The following is a 17,251-nucleotide window of genomic DNA, read 5'->3' on the forward strand; positions in this document are numbered from 1 at the left end:
CTGTCGTAATCGTTTTACCTCCAAGATTAGAGCACGTCAGTGACGCCTCTGGGAGACGCGCTTGTTAGATAAGCGCAATCAATGCATTCTATGCAGCCACCGGTGCGCGTGAAACGTGTGCGGAGCGGAGCGCAAGCAAACGCTCTGCTAAAACTGTCTAATAGCAACTCACGTTGACGACAATTTCTCCCCATCAAGAATCTTTTCTTCACCTTGCGCAGATCGGCAGAACCAATGTGTTTCGAATATGTCGCCTCAGAGAAAGCACCGGTGTACCGTTGCAATCTCGGAGGCCACGTTTAATACTCACGGTTACTGCGCTTTGATTTGGCGATTAACCACAAAAAGCCGCAATACCATTCCACAGAGAGGAAGATGAGAATGAGTTGATTTTTATCTCTGGCCATTTAGATAACATAAGTACGAAAGGAAGCGATTAAAATATGCATAAAGTCTGATTTTTGAGGTATTCAACCATTAGTAATTGGTTCACTGCCCAGCTGAAAGATGCTTTCAGCGTACTAGATGGTGAGAAAGACAGAAAACAAAACGAAAAAGAAAAACAAAGGAAAGACAGGGAGATTATTTGTTGTAAGTAATGCGCAAAGGGGACGAATACACAAACAGAACTAACAAGGAGGCAGCGCCCTGACTAAAGGAAAATTTTATTTTGGCTCAGGCGCCAGCTTCAGCAAAGGAAAACCTCAGTTCATGCGGCTATTGAAGTAAAACAAACGTACACGTCTAGTAACCGGTAAAAAGTCCTATTCACTACATTGCACGGGGAATAAGGAATATGGCATACGAAAAACGCTGTATGATATGTTTCCCACACTTATACTTTTTGGGGTGTCAAACACGGCGCATCAAAAAAAAATATACGTAGGGCTTTGACGGGTTATTTGAGCTTGGCCCTGCGATTGAATAGCCTTCCAATTAGCTCCGATGGTAGAGAGACCACGCCCGAAACGCGTCGTTCCGGATTCGATCCTCGGGCCACGGAAACCCGTATGGGTTAACAATTCGGTTTGATGCTGCTCTCAGAGGGATGACATTTTTTTTCGATCTTTAAGCATTTAGAACGTTCCTGTACATGTCTCGTAGACCATTTCGCGCTCTTATAGACCTCGCCTTTTGTTTGCATAACGTATGCACGAAATGCCAAGACGTGAGGACGAACGGTTCTTGTCCGCGTTTGTGCGATTCGAAATTGTATCTGCCTTTTCACCTTGACATGGTCCGTGTCTGCAACTTATACATACACCAGACACGTACCCAGGATTTTTTTTCGGGGGGGGGGGGCCACCACCTCCATCATCATCATCATCATAATCATCATCATCATGTTTTACGTCCACTAGAGGACGAAGGCCTCTTCCTGGGATCTCTAATTACCCCTGTCCTGCCGCCAACCGATTCCAACTAGCACCCGCGAATTACCTAATTTCATCGCACCATCTATAGTTTTCTGCCGTCTTCTACTTCACTTCCCTTCTCTTGGTACCCATTCTGTAACCCTAATGGTCCAACGCTTATCTAATCTGCGCATTACATGACCTGCCCAGCTACATTTTTTTCCTCTTGATGTCAATCAGAATATCGTCTATACCCGTTCGCTCTCTGATCCAAACCGCTCTCTTTCTCTCTCTTAACGTTATGCCTAGCAATCTTCGTTCGATGGCTCTTTGCGCGGTTCTTAACTTGATCTCAAGTCTCTGCCCCATATGTCAGCACTGGCAAAATGCACTGAGTGCACACCTTACTTTTCAATAATAATGGTAAGCTTCCAGTGAGGAGCTGGCAATGTCTGCCGTATGCGATCCAACCTATTTTTATTCTTGTGTGAATTTCCTTCTCATGATCAGGGTTCCCTGTGATTACTTGACCTAGGTAAAGGAACTCCTTCACAGTCTCTAGTGGCCGACTGGCGATCCTGATGTCTTGTTACTTTGCCATACTCTTTATCATTATCTTCACCTTCTGCATATTAATATTCAACCCCACTCTTACACTCTCTCAGTTAAGGTCTCCAATCATTTGCTGTAACTCGTCTGCATTGTTGTTGAATAGAACAATGTCATCGGCAAACCGAAGGTTGCTGAGATATTTGCCGTCGATCTTTACTCCTAAGCCTTCCAAGTTTAATAGCTTGAATTCTTCTAAGCACGCAGTGAACAGCTTTGGAGAAATTGTGTCTCCCTGTATGGCCCCTTTCTCTATAGGTATGTCCCTGCTTTTCTTGTGTAGAATTAAGGTAGCTGTAGAACCTCTGTAGATATTCTTACGCGAAGGACGAGTCAGTAAGACGAGAAACTATTTACAGATTATATTTACAACAACGGTTGCAGCGTTGACCGGTTAGATTCACACCACGAGCCCAGTTCGTTCTTCCTCCTCTTCCCTGGAGTGATGGCGCCCACGCGCCTCGTTCAAACAAACAAATACCACACGCATGTAGCAATATTTTCCAAGCTTTTTACGTGAGCGTTCTGTACTCCTTGATTGCGTAGTGCCTCTATGACTGCGGGTATCTCTACTGAATCAAATGCATTTTCGTAATCTATATAAGCCACGTAGATAGGCTTATTGTACTCTGCGGATTTCGCGATAACCCGAGTGATGACATGGATGTGATCCATTGTAAAGTATCTCTTCCTGAAGCCAGCCTGTTTCCTTGGTTGACAAAATCCAGTGTTGCCCTAATTCTATTCGATATTATTTTGGTAAATACTTTATACAATACTGGGAGCAAGCTAATGGTCCTATACTTTTTCAATTCTTTAACGTCTCCTTTTTTGTAGATTAGTATATTATCTGCATTCTTCCAGTTTTCTGGGACCCTTGCAGTCGATAGTCACTTCGTATAAAGAGCCGCCAGTTTTCCAAGCATTATGTCTCCTCCATCTTTGATTAAATCGACTGTTATTCCACCTTCTCCTCCCATGCTCTTCATCGTTTCATTTCTTGCAGGGCCCTTCTGACCTCATCGCTAGTTATAGGAGAGTTTCTGTATCCTGTTCATTACTGTTTCTAAGTGAGGTATCGTGACTCCTCTGAGTACTGTGTACAGGTCAGCTTAGAATTTTTCCGCTGCTTTTACTATATCTTCGAGATTGCTGATGACATTAACTTTTAGTGTATACATCATGGTTTGTCCCAAGCCAGGTTTTTTTTTTACTGATTTCAGGCTGCGTTCATTTTTTACAGCTTCTTCAGTCTTTCTCATGTTATAGTTTCGAATATCAGTTATTTTCGCCTTGTTGATCAGTTTTGACAGTTCCGCGAATTGCGTAACGCTGTGCGGCTGCCAGTCCCACACAACCGCGTAGAGCGCAGGACTTTGCGATTCTAGACGTACTGCGCTCACCGCGAAAGGTTAGAAAAACACCCACATAAGCACAGCAGAGAAGTGGCTACGTGAGGCGGTTCGACCGATAACTGTAGAAGCGTCATTCAAAGCAAGTAGTTGTTCTCCACTTCCGGCAGCGTTTTCTCTACTTCCTTTTTAAATAAAAAGATGTTGATCCATAAATATTCTTATAAACAACGGTTAACTTTTTTTATTTTTTGCTTTTCCTTGCAGTTTGGTTGTTGGCTCTCTCCCTTAGTAGATCGCTTAATTTGTCAACTCCTCGCGATTTTTGTTTCCAGTTGCCAATTTTGCACGAAAAGTGCTATACAATTAGGGAAAAACAGACGAGGTAACGGGCGAAAGTCATCTTGCTTATGGGTTTAAGGGTTATTTTGCAGGATTTCATGATGGACGCACTTTAACATTATTTTATTTCCCAGCTTATCTAACCCATATCACTTGTATATGGTTGCGGGCATCTGCCAGCCTCGCGGCGAGCCGTAACTCAAGGAAATAATGAAGCAAAAGGATAAGTTAAACGCAGTTGGCGTTTTCTCCGGCCGCAACTCGTTCCACGAGAGTACAGACCAGCTCAGTAACAGCCGCATCCCTCTCCTGGTCCCAGGATCAGCCTAAACAAAGAAGGTTGAACTAACAAAAGCAACAGCTATGCGCGTGATGGTTGAATAGATAGTGACAACTGAACGCATCTCGAGTTAATCGCATGGGTGCGGAATCTATGAGAAAACTGTCCTTCACATTACAAGAGATGCCGATAACTACCGCCATCTAAAAGGAGTGAAAAAGGCAGCATAATGCTGGCCGATTAATAGCTGCCAAGTTTCAACATTGATCTGGCGGCGCTTTAGAAATATGTGAGGAGAGGTGGCGTGGGTGAGGAGGGGGGGTATGCCACTTGATTTCGGGGAGGGGGGGGCCGGGCCCCCCCGGCCCCCCCCCCCCTGGGCACGTGCCTGACATACACTATTGTTCCTGACCAGGCGAAACTTCTCCAAACCCTGCAATATATACACGAAATGTGTGCATAAAGAAAAGTCGTTTAAAAGTATCTTCTCTAGTCTATTGAAACCCACAGACATTTCATGCGGTTGTTTGCATAACGTAATGGACCCGCCGTGGTTGCTCAGCGGCTATTGCGTTGGGCTGCTGAGCACGAGGTCGCGGGATCGAACCCCGGCCACGGCGACCGCATTTAGATAGGGGCGAAATGCCAAAACACCCGTGTACTTAGATTTAGGTGCACGGTAAAGAACCCTAGGTGGTCGAAATTTCCGGAGTCCCGCACTACGGCGTGCCTCATAATCAGAAAGTGGTATTGGCACGTAAAACCACACAATTCAATTTAATAATGTAATGGTGGACAAACATCCTAAGGATGTAATCATTACGCTAGTATAGAAACAGCTGCGTTATAATTCCACACAGATGATGGTGTAGTAAATGTCCCAACTAGATACTAGTGCCCAAGTAGTGTCGGAGGCTAAACAAAATTGTGGAGTTTGACGTGTACAATTGAACAGTGCGTTGACGCACGAGGGAATGGCGGCCGATCAGTTTCGACCACTTGGGGCTCCTTAGCGTGCACACAAGGCACGGTACACGATCGTGGAAATAAAACTCAAGGGCTTGTTCGAGGCAGATCAGCATCGTAGCTAATGAGCCCCGGCATCGGTTGAGCCCAAGTCTCGCAGCCACTGGGTGCTGTTAAGTTCAGAAAACTATAGACAGCCATGGTAGGTCGGCCACTTTCACGGGGTATACGAACGACTCGGATCCTGTGTTGTTGGTCGCCTCCTGCGGTTTGCGTAATTGTGCGCTACACTAAGTCAATAGAGCACAAACTAGACCACACCAGCTGCGGTGCAACCAAGTGGCTGTGTCGTCGTGAGTTTCGATTGTAGCGAAGTGCAAAACAACACTCGCGTGGACAAATTTACGCGCACGTAAACGAACCCTAAGTAGCACAGATGATCCCAGCATCCCCCGCTACGGCGTGTCCCATAATGAGCACGTGGTATTGAAGCGCAATGCCTCCGCATTGTATTTAAATAATTTGAGCAACCAGCCCAAACCTCTGTGCGGCGATCCTGGAACAGTGCTATCCAATGTAGTGATTCAGTGGGGCGATCCTGATTTCAGTGCCCGGCATGCGTCGTCGAAACGACTTTTGGGGTGGTTTGTAAAATGGACCTATCCAGGAGGCAGTACAAGGTCACGACACCCACATGCCTCATAGCATTAACCCATTAGGGCCCACCGTACCTTTAAAAGTACCATGCCATTTTCATTAGTAAACAATTAAATACAAAACACAATGTTTCTTGGTACGCCATTTTTTAAAGAAGTGTCCTGCGAAGATGACCGCATTGCACTTTTTGATCAGCTGCATGATGTGTTTGATCTATTCATCGCCAAACTTGTAAAAGTGCTGAACATAGGAGGTGTTGCTCTACATGCAGCTTTCTTGTTTTTTGTCAAGCATAGTATGCGCTTCTCGAAGTTGAAGTTTCTGGGTAAGTTTTAGAACATAAGGGTGTAAACGATGAACGCATGATATTCCGTATACAATACTTATACCATCGCAAGAAAATGAATAGGGGTGTGCTTTGTAAAGTACGCTGGGCCTATGTGTATGCTAGAGGTGTGTGCTTGATCTAGGATGGTATTTTTACCTTATTTCGTCAAAATATTTTTTGCTGGCTACAAGAACGTCAGAGACTGTTGCAGGAAAGAAATGTATCTAGAATTACATCAACATTGCTATTACTCCTCCGGGTTCGTTTTTTGCTGCCGACAAAGATGACGATGCTATTGTTTTCTCAGTAAATAAAATATCGAGCAGTGTTAGTAAATTTCGATAAATAGAAACCATTTAGATGTCATATGAAGAAGATTTAAACAGAAAGATGATTCATGCATCCTTTATTAGAAATTATAAGATGAGTGGGATGGAACAGAAAACAACAAAGACTATGTATATTCCTGTGCCAATAGAGCTGAGTTACGCAATAAAAATAGAGTAACCCAAATCGGTAAACCTGATGTAGAGTCAACCTCTTGAAATGATAGAAAATTCTAAAGAGAATGACATCTAGCAATCATACAACAGGATTGTAATACAAGAACCGACTGTCATGGGAGATGTCACCCGATTCTTGAGTGGTTCAATTACCGCTGAACCAAACGTTGAATGCTTTAGTTTTGAATGCCTGTATTCATCGCCAATTATCGCGTCTAGATCTGCGTCAACAGTATATTTGCGTTGCACGTGCCTCTGAAAGTCACAGCAAAGCCTTTCCTTGTTACTTGATGGGGGCATGTTACATGCTTGATAAGTAAAAGCACCTCCATAACAAATAACATTTCCCGCTAGAATGCTAATTTTTCTGCCAGAAGGTTACGCGGGCTTGCTCAAAATTTGGTTCGATTCTTCACTGCAACCCTATTTGTTTTTGGAAGTTTTAAGATAGAGCATATACATTTCATGACCTACAACAGGTCTTGCTCCCATAAATGCCCAGCGTACTTTATAAAGTGCACTATCGTTGCGTTTCAAATAATAAAGCGTTGCTCACAAAACTTTCACAATGTATTTGCAGTGTGAAAAGAACGCCTGATACAAAATATCAACAAGCCCTAACTGGCAGATCCTTCATCGGCCTTAATGGTTTAACCAATGCACCTAACCAATACGTGTCCCATGAAGCATATCTGAGCCAGTCTATCCGAAATCTACTGCTTAACTATGACAGTCATCCTCCCATGAATTCCGCCCAATAAGGGATCTTCAAGACATGGCTGCCATAATATGTTTCCAGCTTGGCAATCACTTCCGGAGCATGTAGTTAACAAAAGTACATAAAAAATACGCGCGCATATGTACATAAATGCACATAAAATTAAGGCGGATGCTCGCGAATTCATGTTCAGAAGCGGCCAGTACAATAGGCGGCTCCCTTACGCAACAGTCTCTCTTTCCAGGTGGCGTGTCACCTCTTCTACCTAAAATCGCCGACCCCGAGAAAGCCGCATAGATGGTGGCGCCAGCTCCCCTCAACAGTAACGCAAGGCTAATTAGAGCAACAGCAATCTCGTCTTCGTTATATTTGGATTTGAGTGTTCTGGCAGGAATCATGTAGGAGTACACATATGGCCAGTGTCGGTGACGGGGCCGAATGCTTCGGTGCACCGCAGTTTAAGGAAAGGGGCCTCGCACGCTGCACGCAGCCTTCGACATGTTTCCCGAGTACGGAGACGAGCCGGCCCAGCAAGGAAAGCCCGAGCCCGCGAAGGAGGCCGAGCCCGCGAAGGAGGCCGAGCCCGAAGGGCAGCGCCTGCTCATTGCGGCGCTGGTCGTGCTGGCCACGCTGGCGCTGATCGTGATGGGTGGCCTGTTCCTGTACGCCAAGCCGTTCGAGGTCCTCACCAACGGCACCATCCTCAAGACCGGCCCTTGCTCGTCGCCCGGCTGCCTCAAGGCCAAGGCGCTCTCCGACTCCATGCTTCAATCCGCCAACGTCAAGCAGGGAAGCCTGCACCCCTGCAACAGGTTCTACGAGTGAGGAGTGCTTGTCATTTTCGCTTTGCAACGCTACGCCGCTGATACAGGGCTGTAGCCAGTGGCGTAGCTAGGTCATCTGGCACCCGGGGCCCATAGGTCTTCGGTCATCTGGCACCCGGGGCCCACGGCCCCCCGCACCCCCCCCCCCTCCCCTGTTCCTACGCCACTGGCTGTAGTGGGTAGCCGATTAGACCGCAGGGTTTCGAGCGCTCTGGTGGTGCGCTTTTGCGCTCGGCTCCTCGAAATCCGGCGCATGGAACGCATTCACGTGGTTCGTTTATAACGCCCACGGCTCCAACTCGGCGTGCTCGAAGGCGCGCCTTGACCGTCGAGTGGGATGCGCGATCTTGAAACCACAGAAATGTCAGTCATGCTGCTCCTGCGACTGTTCTGGGAGCAGTACTACTTATTACGGTTACTTTCAGATTTCGCCATCTCCGTGCTTTAGGCCAACCAGAGAGACCGTAGCAGGCGACGAAGTTGACATCATCCCAGCTTGAACGATCGGCTTGCGCAAAGGTCTCTCGCTTCATCAATGGAGACGGCTCGTATCGCAGCATCAAACCGAATTGAGGGTGCCATTCTGGACATCCTCAAATTGAACCATATCGTAAAGTATGCAATGACAACCGTTTTTAGCCAATCATGGACGCCGCAGCTGCGCTCCCAGCCAATGAAAGCTGACAAACTGGCGAATTTGATAACGTCACTGAATTCGTCATTTTCTAGAATAGCACTCGATATCGCGGTGTGTAGCAGGTGAAGACACCATAATAGTAAGCTTCTACGAGCTTAAAGCCAGATCTTTGCACCCAAAATAATTACCATCATGATTTTCTGCGCCTCCTTTAAAAACCACTGTTCTCTTGCTTGTGAAACGCTAATATATTATTCTACTCGCATGCCGTTCATGACCTGAAAGTGTCGGGAGCGTAGCGTTTTAGAAACGAAAAGCAGGTGAGATACACTCTGCACATTTGTGCACCTTTATGGATGTTTAAAGGGTGTTAGGTTGTCCCGGGGCTAACATCCTCACATCCAAGGGGTAGATTAAATAGTTGGTGGGAACAGAGATATATCTGGCGACTTCTGGTAACTAAAAATGATCATAGCAGCTGTGGCAGACAACACGAAAAGGGCATTAAATAAATATCCAGAGCTCTCGCGGTCAAATTCTCCTCTCCCGATGTTTATGCGAGCTGTCACTATCGTAACACAGTTTTCAACCGTGCTTTTTCTCATCGCACGTCTATCAGAGCTTGCTGCCATTCAATATCCAACTATTCAGAGCCGTAACGGTAGGGGCGTTACCCATAGGACAAGAAAGTAGATGATGATTATTGTTGGAAAACAAGATAAGCAGCAGAGGGTCTAAATTTTTGTGTGTGAAGACTTAAAATTGGTTAAAATCCTCTAGTGGGATTTCACCCAGAAATAAAGGTAGCCGCGTTGACGGGCGGCGCGGAGGGTTAGATGATCTTTAGAGATGCGAGCCACGCGCACTAAGCCTTCGGCTGCAAAATGAGCGTTGTGCACAGAAGCACAGGGTGGTTAAAATAAACCTTTGCACAAACACTAGCGTTGCTGCTAATCGTTTGTGCATATTCCACACGGAGTTGTATACACTGGCCAGAGTTAAACGCACAGCAAACCTCAATCTGGCTCCTTTGTACAAAAGAAAGAGATACTGACAGTAATCATACGCTAAGAAATCACTGATTAGTCAACTCAGACTGACCAGCGAGTCCTAGTGCGAGCGAGCTCCAGTGTGTCCTAGGGCTGAGAGTCTGGATGTGCGTGACTGAGCAGAGTTCTGGTGAGTATGAGACCCAGCGAGCATGGCAGAGCAGAATTTCGGTGCATCTGAGTCCGACTGAGAAGGGCTCACTAGAGTTTCGGCGAGTCTGAGTGAGGGGCCCCAAGCGAGAAAATAAACTTTGTGAGGAGTGCGAGTTTCGCTCACTTTACCGACCTGCCACGCTGGTCGCATTGAATCTCGTTGACAGGTACTCGTGTGGGGGCTGGGCAACCAGGCACATAGAAACCAGCACGCGCGCTTCGCTGAACGAGGTACTGGTCAACATGATGAACCGAACTCTGTCCACGGCCAATCTGGACACGTCGGAGAACGAGCCGTACCGAAACATGATCCTCTTCTACCGATCCTGCATCGAATTTCACTCGACGACCATGCCGACAGATGTGCGCGTGCGGAAGGCCCTCTACCTGCTCGACTTGAGCTTCACCGAGTGGCTTTACCACAACCAGGAACCCATAATCCTGTTCTACTTCATGATACGCCTCTCTCTGTCCCAGGTATTCGCTATTGAAACCTAAGCTTTCGTTGTCTCATTGATGCCAACAGAACTAATTGATACATATTTGCGAGAACACTTGGAGACAGCCGGTAAAAAAGAAAGGGAAGACAACGCCAGCGCCCATTACGGGCCTGCTGCAACGAAATTTCGCTGTGGTTAAATTTGCTATATTTGTAGTATATGTCACCAAAAGCAAAGCTGTGCGGCTGATTATTGCGCTAGGACGTGAGTTCCAGCCAACATTTATATAGGTACTTTTATTGCGATGGCATTTACATGGTCACCCCAGGCGCATTTTTCCCGTCGGCCTTGCCGTGAGATTCTGCATGAAGTCCAAGGGCGATAACATCACCGTTGCGCGCCATATGCTGCATCTGCGAGTGAAATCATGCGAGGGTGAGCCGGTGAACATGGGTCAATCTCGCGCGCGCAACGGAGGACAGCGGGAGGAAGCGCGCCGCCTTTCTTCGCGTGGAAGGCTTCGCGGGAAGGGGGCCAGGAGGAGAGGGGGAGCGTTCCACTCCGTACGGCCCGGCCGGGCCGCTGCATTTTGAAAGCCATCAGCAACGGGTAGAGTCCGCGCTGCGCTACGTTGTCGCGGTTTAGTTAACGTTCACGCGAGCGGCAGCATGAAGTCAATTCGCTCGCTGCTGCTGCCGTACTTCCTCACTGCAGCGTTTTCATAGCGAGTTTCCGAAGTCATCGAGTGAGATGTGTTCCTGTTTGCTTAGGCCCACGTGACACCATGATTGTTAATTTAGTATGCCTATGTTTACAAGTTAGACGTTCGGTAAAACTACTGTCGTTACTTCGTATAGCAGTGCAGTAATTTGCCATTGCAAGGGATGCTTCACCTTTGAGGCAAAACTGCGCCTTGTGTTTCCTTGCGTTACTTCAATAGGAAATGGCAGTGACAATAGCTGCTCGTGCTGCAGTGATGACGAGTTGCGCTAAGTACTTGGAGATGTCTCTGGATAATTTTGTCGGGGCCAACGACAGTGTTGAAACTTGCCGGATACTGTCTGATAACGTAACTTTCAGTTATTGTGATAATGCAGTGAAATAGTTTGCGAATGACGATCGAAACACTTGAAGAAATAAAGAAAAATGCTCACATCCGTTCATTCGGGCTTCCTTTGTTAATTCGACTTTCTAGGTAACGCGACCAAAACTTTCGTTTTGGGAGTCGACTTTAACAGAATTACGTCGTTTTTCCTTCCACGCAGGGCATCAACACGCTACTAAAACTGCGCGTGGTCGAGAAGAATCGGGAGGCGCGCGTGGTGATGGAGGTCGGCATGTCGGCGTGGCAAAAGTTCTCCTCGGCCACCTCGCGTAAGTTTGACGAGAGGACATACAGGCTGTACATGAGCGATGTGCTCTTCAGCCTCGACATCCCCAACATCACCGATAAGATCGTCGAGAAAACGCTCAGCTGGGACAACGATACTACAACAAGGCACATGCTGGCGACGAAGGACCTTATCCATGAGCACACCGTCTACGATATGATCCAAGTAAGCGCATATTTCACCGAACAACGCCATTGGCCGACGCATCACCTTCGATATGCCGAGTATTTGATGCCCCTGCATGCCGATATCGGCACGGGAAAATGAAAAAAAAAATATCTGTAGGACAGATTTTGACAGGTTAATTAGGCGGGGTATTTCTGTGGAGAACGTTGAAGCAATCCGCAAATTAATTCTGGGGGAAACGGGTAAAGTGAAGAAAGCTTATGAAAAGGAAAAAGTCACCCGCAGGAGATTGTAGCACGACGCTATGCAGGGTGCCCCACGTAAGTTGAGCCAAACGTTAAAAGTGTGCAAGTGCCACGTAGCTGGACAGAACCAAAGTATCGAGGTTTGCCATTGCTTGGATATACTTAGACTTTTTTTCATTCGGCCTTATTAAATAACTAGTCTTAATTATTTCACTTCTAAAATATAATTAGAGGTGTAGAGGAACATGAAATCTCCCGATGCAGCTTTCGGTTGCTCGATACGTGCTACACACAAGTGATTTTCCGAGCGTGAAAAAGCCAGTGAATACACGCAAAGTGCGTCGAACGGGTAGTCGCGCGGCAATCTAGCGTGTACGATCATCGACTTGACGCTCTTTGGCCACATCTGGCCCTTGCGCCAATAAACTCAACAAATCAATCAATCTTGCGTGTATTTGTGGGCTTCTTTCACACTTGAAGAAACACTTGTATGTAGCGCGTATTGGGCAACAAAAAGCTGTATCGGGAGTTTTTACTGCAGGCCTTCCTCTCGTCCTGCTAGGTGTGCGCTCCTCTTTCATGGAAGACTTTCGCTGCACGGCTGCAGTTATGGCCTATGGCACAACGCTGTGGTTACGTGGTAAAATTTTCGCACCAGCTACTGCTGTGATGCCGGATCCAGACAGCTATGCCCAGCAGCTCCGCTTCCTGTTTGCCCGATTGCGTCCATGCTCTAGTAGGTTGCATCGTCAAGTAATGTTTTTGGCAGCAAAGGCATGCGTACCTTGTGCCACGTTGTCGTATGACGTGAAGGCAGCGGACCATCTCTTACGCCTCCCCATGACAGCCCTTTCAAGGTACTCAAGTGGACAGAAGAAACTGCTTCCATCGAGCTCGACGGACGTGAAGAAGTTGTGGCAATAGACAGGGTCAGACCAGCCTACCCCTAGTGACCTCGCCATCATTATACGCTCTCAGACTACAACCGTCGAAATGAAGGATGTGCCCGATGACCTGGCATCCAAGACTGCTTCTTGGGCGCCGCTGCGCCGCTGCTCTTTTCCTAAAGAACAAACAAGCGGGGTGGGGGGGAGGATATCTAGCAGCCATCGTCATCTTACTCAGCCACCTTTTATCTATGGCGCTCTCCGGCTCTGTGTCCCGTGCCTCGTGCCACAAGGTGCGAGGTGAGGAAAAATAATTGTCCGACGATGACGGTTCTCGGTATTGCGACCTTTGAGCGCAGCTGCTGCCTTATTTCAACAACAGGCAACCGCATACAGAACACGCTGTGCCGAACGGAGGCGGTTCTGCGTTTCGGATTGGGCAGCTCGCGCCGCCATCCGCCGCTATCGAGCCGACGCTCCGGTGACGTGCCATCCCGCCATATTATTGAGGGTCACCGCCGCGGAGAGGTGGGGAGATTAGCAATTATTATATAATGTTTCTTCTGAGGTGGGTGAGGAAACTGGTCAAGCTCAGGCGTATTGAGTAGAGACCACACACCGATTTACTCCCAGACAGGCCTTAATGTGGCCGCACAAGGTTGGGGTGGAAAGTCGAAGGGGACCAAACGCAATAACTGCCCTTCAAGTCACAGCAACGACACTGCGCCAGGTAAGATGATGTATAGGGCAAGAGTGGAGGCAGGAGGATAGCGAGGTGCAAGCACTGCCAGAGGGAACAAATGCCACAGAGGAACGCTCCCAGCAAACGGGGAAGCGAGAGACACTGCTTAGGACCGTACAGGCACGCAGCGCGCAGACGGAGGAGCTGATAGCCGTGGATCACGCACGAGACGGCAAGGAGCGCCCGCTGCGGCCACCGCGGCAGCGCCGCGAAAGCGAAAGAAGGGGCAGCGAGGATGGAGCGGACGATAGCGGTGAGAATCAATGCAACGGTACTGCGCGGAGGAAGGGGGCGAGAGGATAGGCGAGAACACGTGATCCGGCTTTGGAGGACAAGGGGAGAGTAAGACTCGCGCCGCACGCGAGAGATGGCAGCGGGAGCGCGCGCAGCTTAAAACCCCTCAAACTTAGGAAAGTAGCGACACTCTCCTCCTCTGCCTTCACTCCTCCTCGTTTCTCCTCTCTTTCACGCTCTCTCCTTGACCGTGGCGCCACCTACACTGCTCGAGCGTAGCAACGGCGCCAACATGCACTCCTCGCCATTCCGTTGACGCTTCTCGAGCAAAAATGGCGCTGATGCACGGCGCAAGGTCCCACGTGATGCTATTAGGCCAATAGCGAAGATGCGTCGGCCTCGGCCAGAGCATGCGAGGCGGAGGTGGCATTCTTCAAAGCATGGACTACTTTACAACGTTTAAGATGCTTTAGCGCAACTAGAGCAGTGCGGGGTGATTACCTTGGTTATGGCGAGGCCGACGGAGATGCGAAACGCGAGAATAGGCGCCATGGAGCTGTTCTCCAAAAAGGGAAAAAGAATAGCAAAATAGTTTCTGCTCCTGCCATCGGTCCGAGTGGTTCTCAGACCTTTTGCTCAATGACTAAGGCAATATTGTAGTGGACTTATACCGGACCAGATTGAATGACTAGGGTTTCTGCAATAACTAATTCGTCATTCACAGCGAACACAGCTTTCGCAAGCGAGAAGAGGAAAAAAATTGTAGTGGCACCAACTGCTCTGGACTTGGTAGCTAGCTCTCTGATGTGACGTCGACATGGTTGATTCGCTGAGAGCGGCTGCTATGGCCCACCACTGCGAGCCGAATCGCTTTCTCTGTTCACTATTGCCAAGGCGCCAACCGTACTCGTCCTCTCCGACCTCCTAGGCTCAAGTAACCGTCTCCGGTATCCTGAATCCAAGCAGAGCCGCAAGGCGACTCAAGCAAGCAGAATACCTGCAGCCAGCGAGCAGTTCGCTTGGCATGCCGGGCTAAATAGAGTTGCTAGAAGACATAACAGGCGCGAAATCCCGTGGGAAATACGTCAACTCGTTCGTCTTGGCGCGGCTGGTTCAAATTGAGGAGTAGCAGGGAGGCCTTCGGTGGCAATTTCTGCGCGAAAAATGATTATGATGACATGTAGAAAACGATGATGGTCCTCTAGATGAATACTCTATCTAGCTCCACTTAATATTTTCCTTTAGTATCATTTTAACGGATATGAAGTAAGTCGCCCCGCGACCCCTCCAAGATTGCTTAGCGCGCCGCGGGCACGGACAGATCTCGGAGGTCTTGATGAAGACAAGGCCAATTCACATGGTCGCGAAGGCAAGGCAGAAATGCGGTTCGAAACGAATGAGCAGCGACATCAATCATGGTCGTGCAATTGAAGCTCGGCTACATCTCGCAGGGCTGAACACTCGTTGATGAAAATTACGCATCCAATACGTCGCCGATGGAGACATTTGAAAAAAGAAGCACAAACAATGTCATTAGAATAGCAAAATGGGAAATCAGAGGCTGTTTTCTTGCATCCAAAAATAATGATGAATACTAAACTATGGAGGCTTTCTGAAGTTTACTCGTCGTGACAGAGTTTCATACAATAATTTTTGTGTGAAACTCTATGCGTGGCGATGCGTGCTGACATATGCCGAGATTGTATTATCGTGGTTAACTTTGTAATAGCAAAACGCTTTTACAAGTAGCCATACCAAGTAATGGTAACAAATCTGGTATTAACTTTATAAGATTTGATCAGTCACTTAATTCCTAACTGCACTTTCACTGAGTATTATGCTTTAGCTACGTCTTCAGTGTAAGAAAAACACGACAGGTGACATGCGTGCTGTGTTAATGAAGATTAAAGTGTGGTTTTTGTGAATTATTTTGTTGTAATGTCGATTTTATCTTAACACCGAAACAACAATTGTGTGTTGGTACCAAGGACACCTTCAAATGGCACTTAGTTTAAAATCTGTATGAACCTATTGCTGTGAATTGATGCAAAACTCTCAAGGCCCACCAGTGTTTCCAAAAGATCAAGCGCCAACAGTGACGGCACACTAGGTGCAGTCACTGTGCGAGCTTTATCTGTTGAAAGCTATGCACCAACTAACCCCACAACGTGTTTTACAGCAATACGCACCAGTGTAATGCCTGCCGTTAGAGAATGAGGCCTATAAATGCAGATGGGTGCCTTAAGGTTACTTTGTGACGCGACGTTGTGGCTAATATTCTCACTTACGCTTGATTTGTACTGTTGTGTGCATTCGTATATGAGATGTGATGGGAGCTGCCGCAGTAGAACACTTGGCGCAATGAACGTCGAACCCCAGATGTTAATTTTTTTTCCACAGAGAAGTTAGCCCTGCAATATGTAGATGGCGCTGTCGTGCCTCCACTAGTCGAGCTAACGAACGCGGCAAGGATGAAAGAGCGAACGTGGAGTGCAGCGGGAGATGAAAGACGGTCATAGCTGAGAGAGCGTGAGGAGGAAAATAGAGGAGGAGGCTACACTGAAAACATGAGGCGGAAAGTGGAGGAGGAGAGCGTGGCGAAAAGATGGGGAGGAAGGCAGATTGCCGCAGAAGACGACACAAGATGGCGCTGTAGTATCAGAGCGCAGGTCTTAAGCACCCGCTCCTGGGTTGAGCGTGGCCGTCCCTCGGCGTAACTGCAAGGACAAGCTCGCGCCCCTGCTGGCGCGTTCGTGGTCGCCTTTTCCCACTGCTAGCTTCGATGGCGCTCATCATGCCAGCGTTCATATACTGCTCCTTCCTCTGCGAAGGCGCTGACAGCACTGGGGCACTGCCAGTCGGTGCAGAGATTTCGGCCTCAAATTCTTTGCCTCAACATATCGCTAAATGAAAGCACGTATACGGCGGCGCTCAATTTTCTCATTAGGGAGTATCGTAATCATCGGATATTATTTCTTTCATTCTCTCAAATTTGGTGTCAAAAACGACTCTTTTTTGCGAGCCTATAGTTAGTATGCATCTATCCAAATTTAAAACGTAAGTTATCGCACGGAGGCCCCACGATATCTACTTTATCAGAACCAAGTCTCCTTACGCGGTACAGACTTTCCTTGCAATTGACCCTTATAACGTAGTTTTTGCTCGTGTTCGTGTTTTCGAGTTTATTTGTTGCAATTCCCATAGACTGCATTGGGGGACGTAGCCAAGGCACAACAATTGTCCGAGATGCCAAGCTACCCTACGCAGCAACAGCAGCAGGGTTGCTTCAAAACAACGCTACTGCAGTTGCATAGTTGACTTGAAATAAGAAGAAACAACTAAGTTAATCATCATGGCTGACATGCCCAGAAAAGAAACGTAAAAATTAAGGCGTTTTCACTACCTTTCTGAAT

General features: G+C 47.7%; 1 protein-coding gene across 4 annotated transcripts in view; it reads left to right on the plus strand.

Moving 5' to 3' along the window:
• Positions 1 to 17,251, plus strand: part of LOC135904199 (membrane metallo-endopeptidase-like 1) — a 64,117-nt gene that overhangs the window by 27,961 nt on the left and 18,905 nt on the right. For all 4 annotated transcript variants that reach the window (XM_065434838.1, XM_065434839.1, XM_065434840.1 and 1 more), the window contains 3 exons: positions 7,601 to 7,931; positions 9,941 to 10,250; positions 11,479 to 11,769. In XM_065434838.1, coding sequence (XP_065290910.1) covers positions 7,601 to 7,931; positions 9,941 to 10,250; positions 11,479 to 11,769 — 932 coding nt within the window. The remainder of the gene's footprint in view (positions 1 to 7,600; positions 7,932 to 9,940; positions 10,251 to 11,478; positions 11,770 to 17,251) is intronic.

Source organism: Dermacentor albipictus, chromosome 10 (genome assembly GCF_038994185.2).
Source record: "Dermacentor albipictus isolate Rhodes 1998 colony chromosome 10, USDA_Dalb.pri_finalv2, whole genome shotgun sequence".
NCBI classification, from domain to species: Eukaryota; Metazoa; Arthropoda; class Arachnida; order Ixodida; family Ixodidae; genus Dermacentor; species Dermacentor albipictus.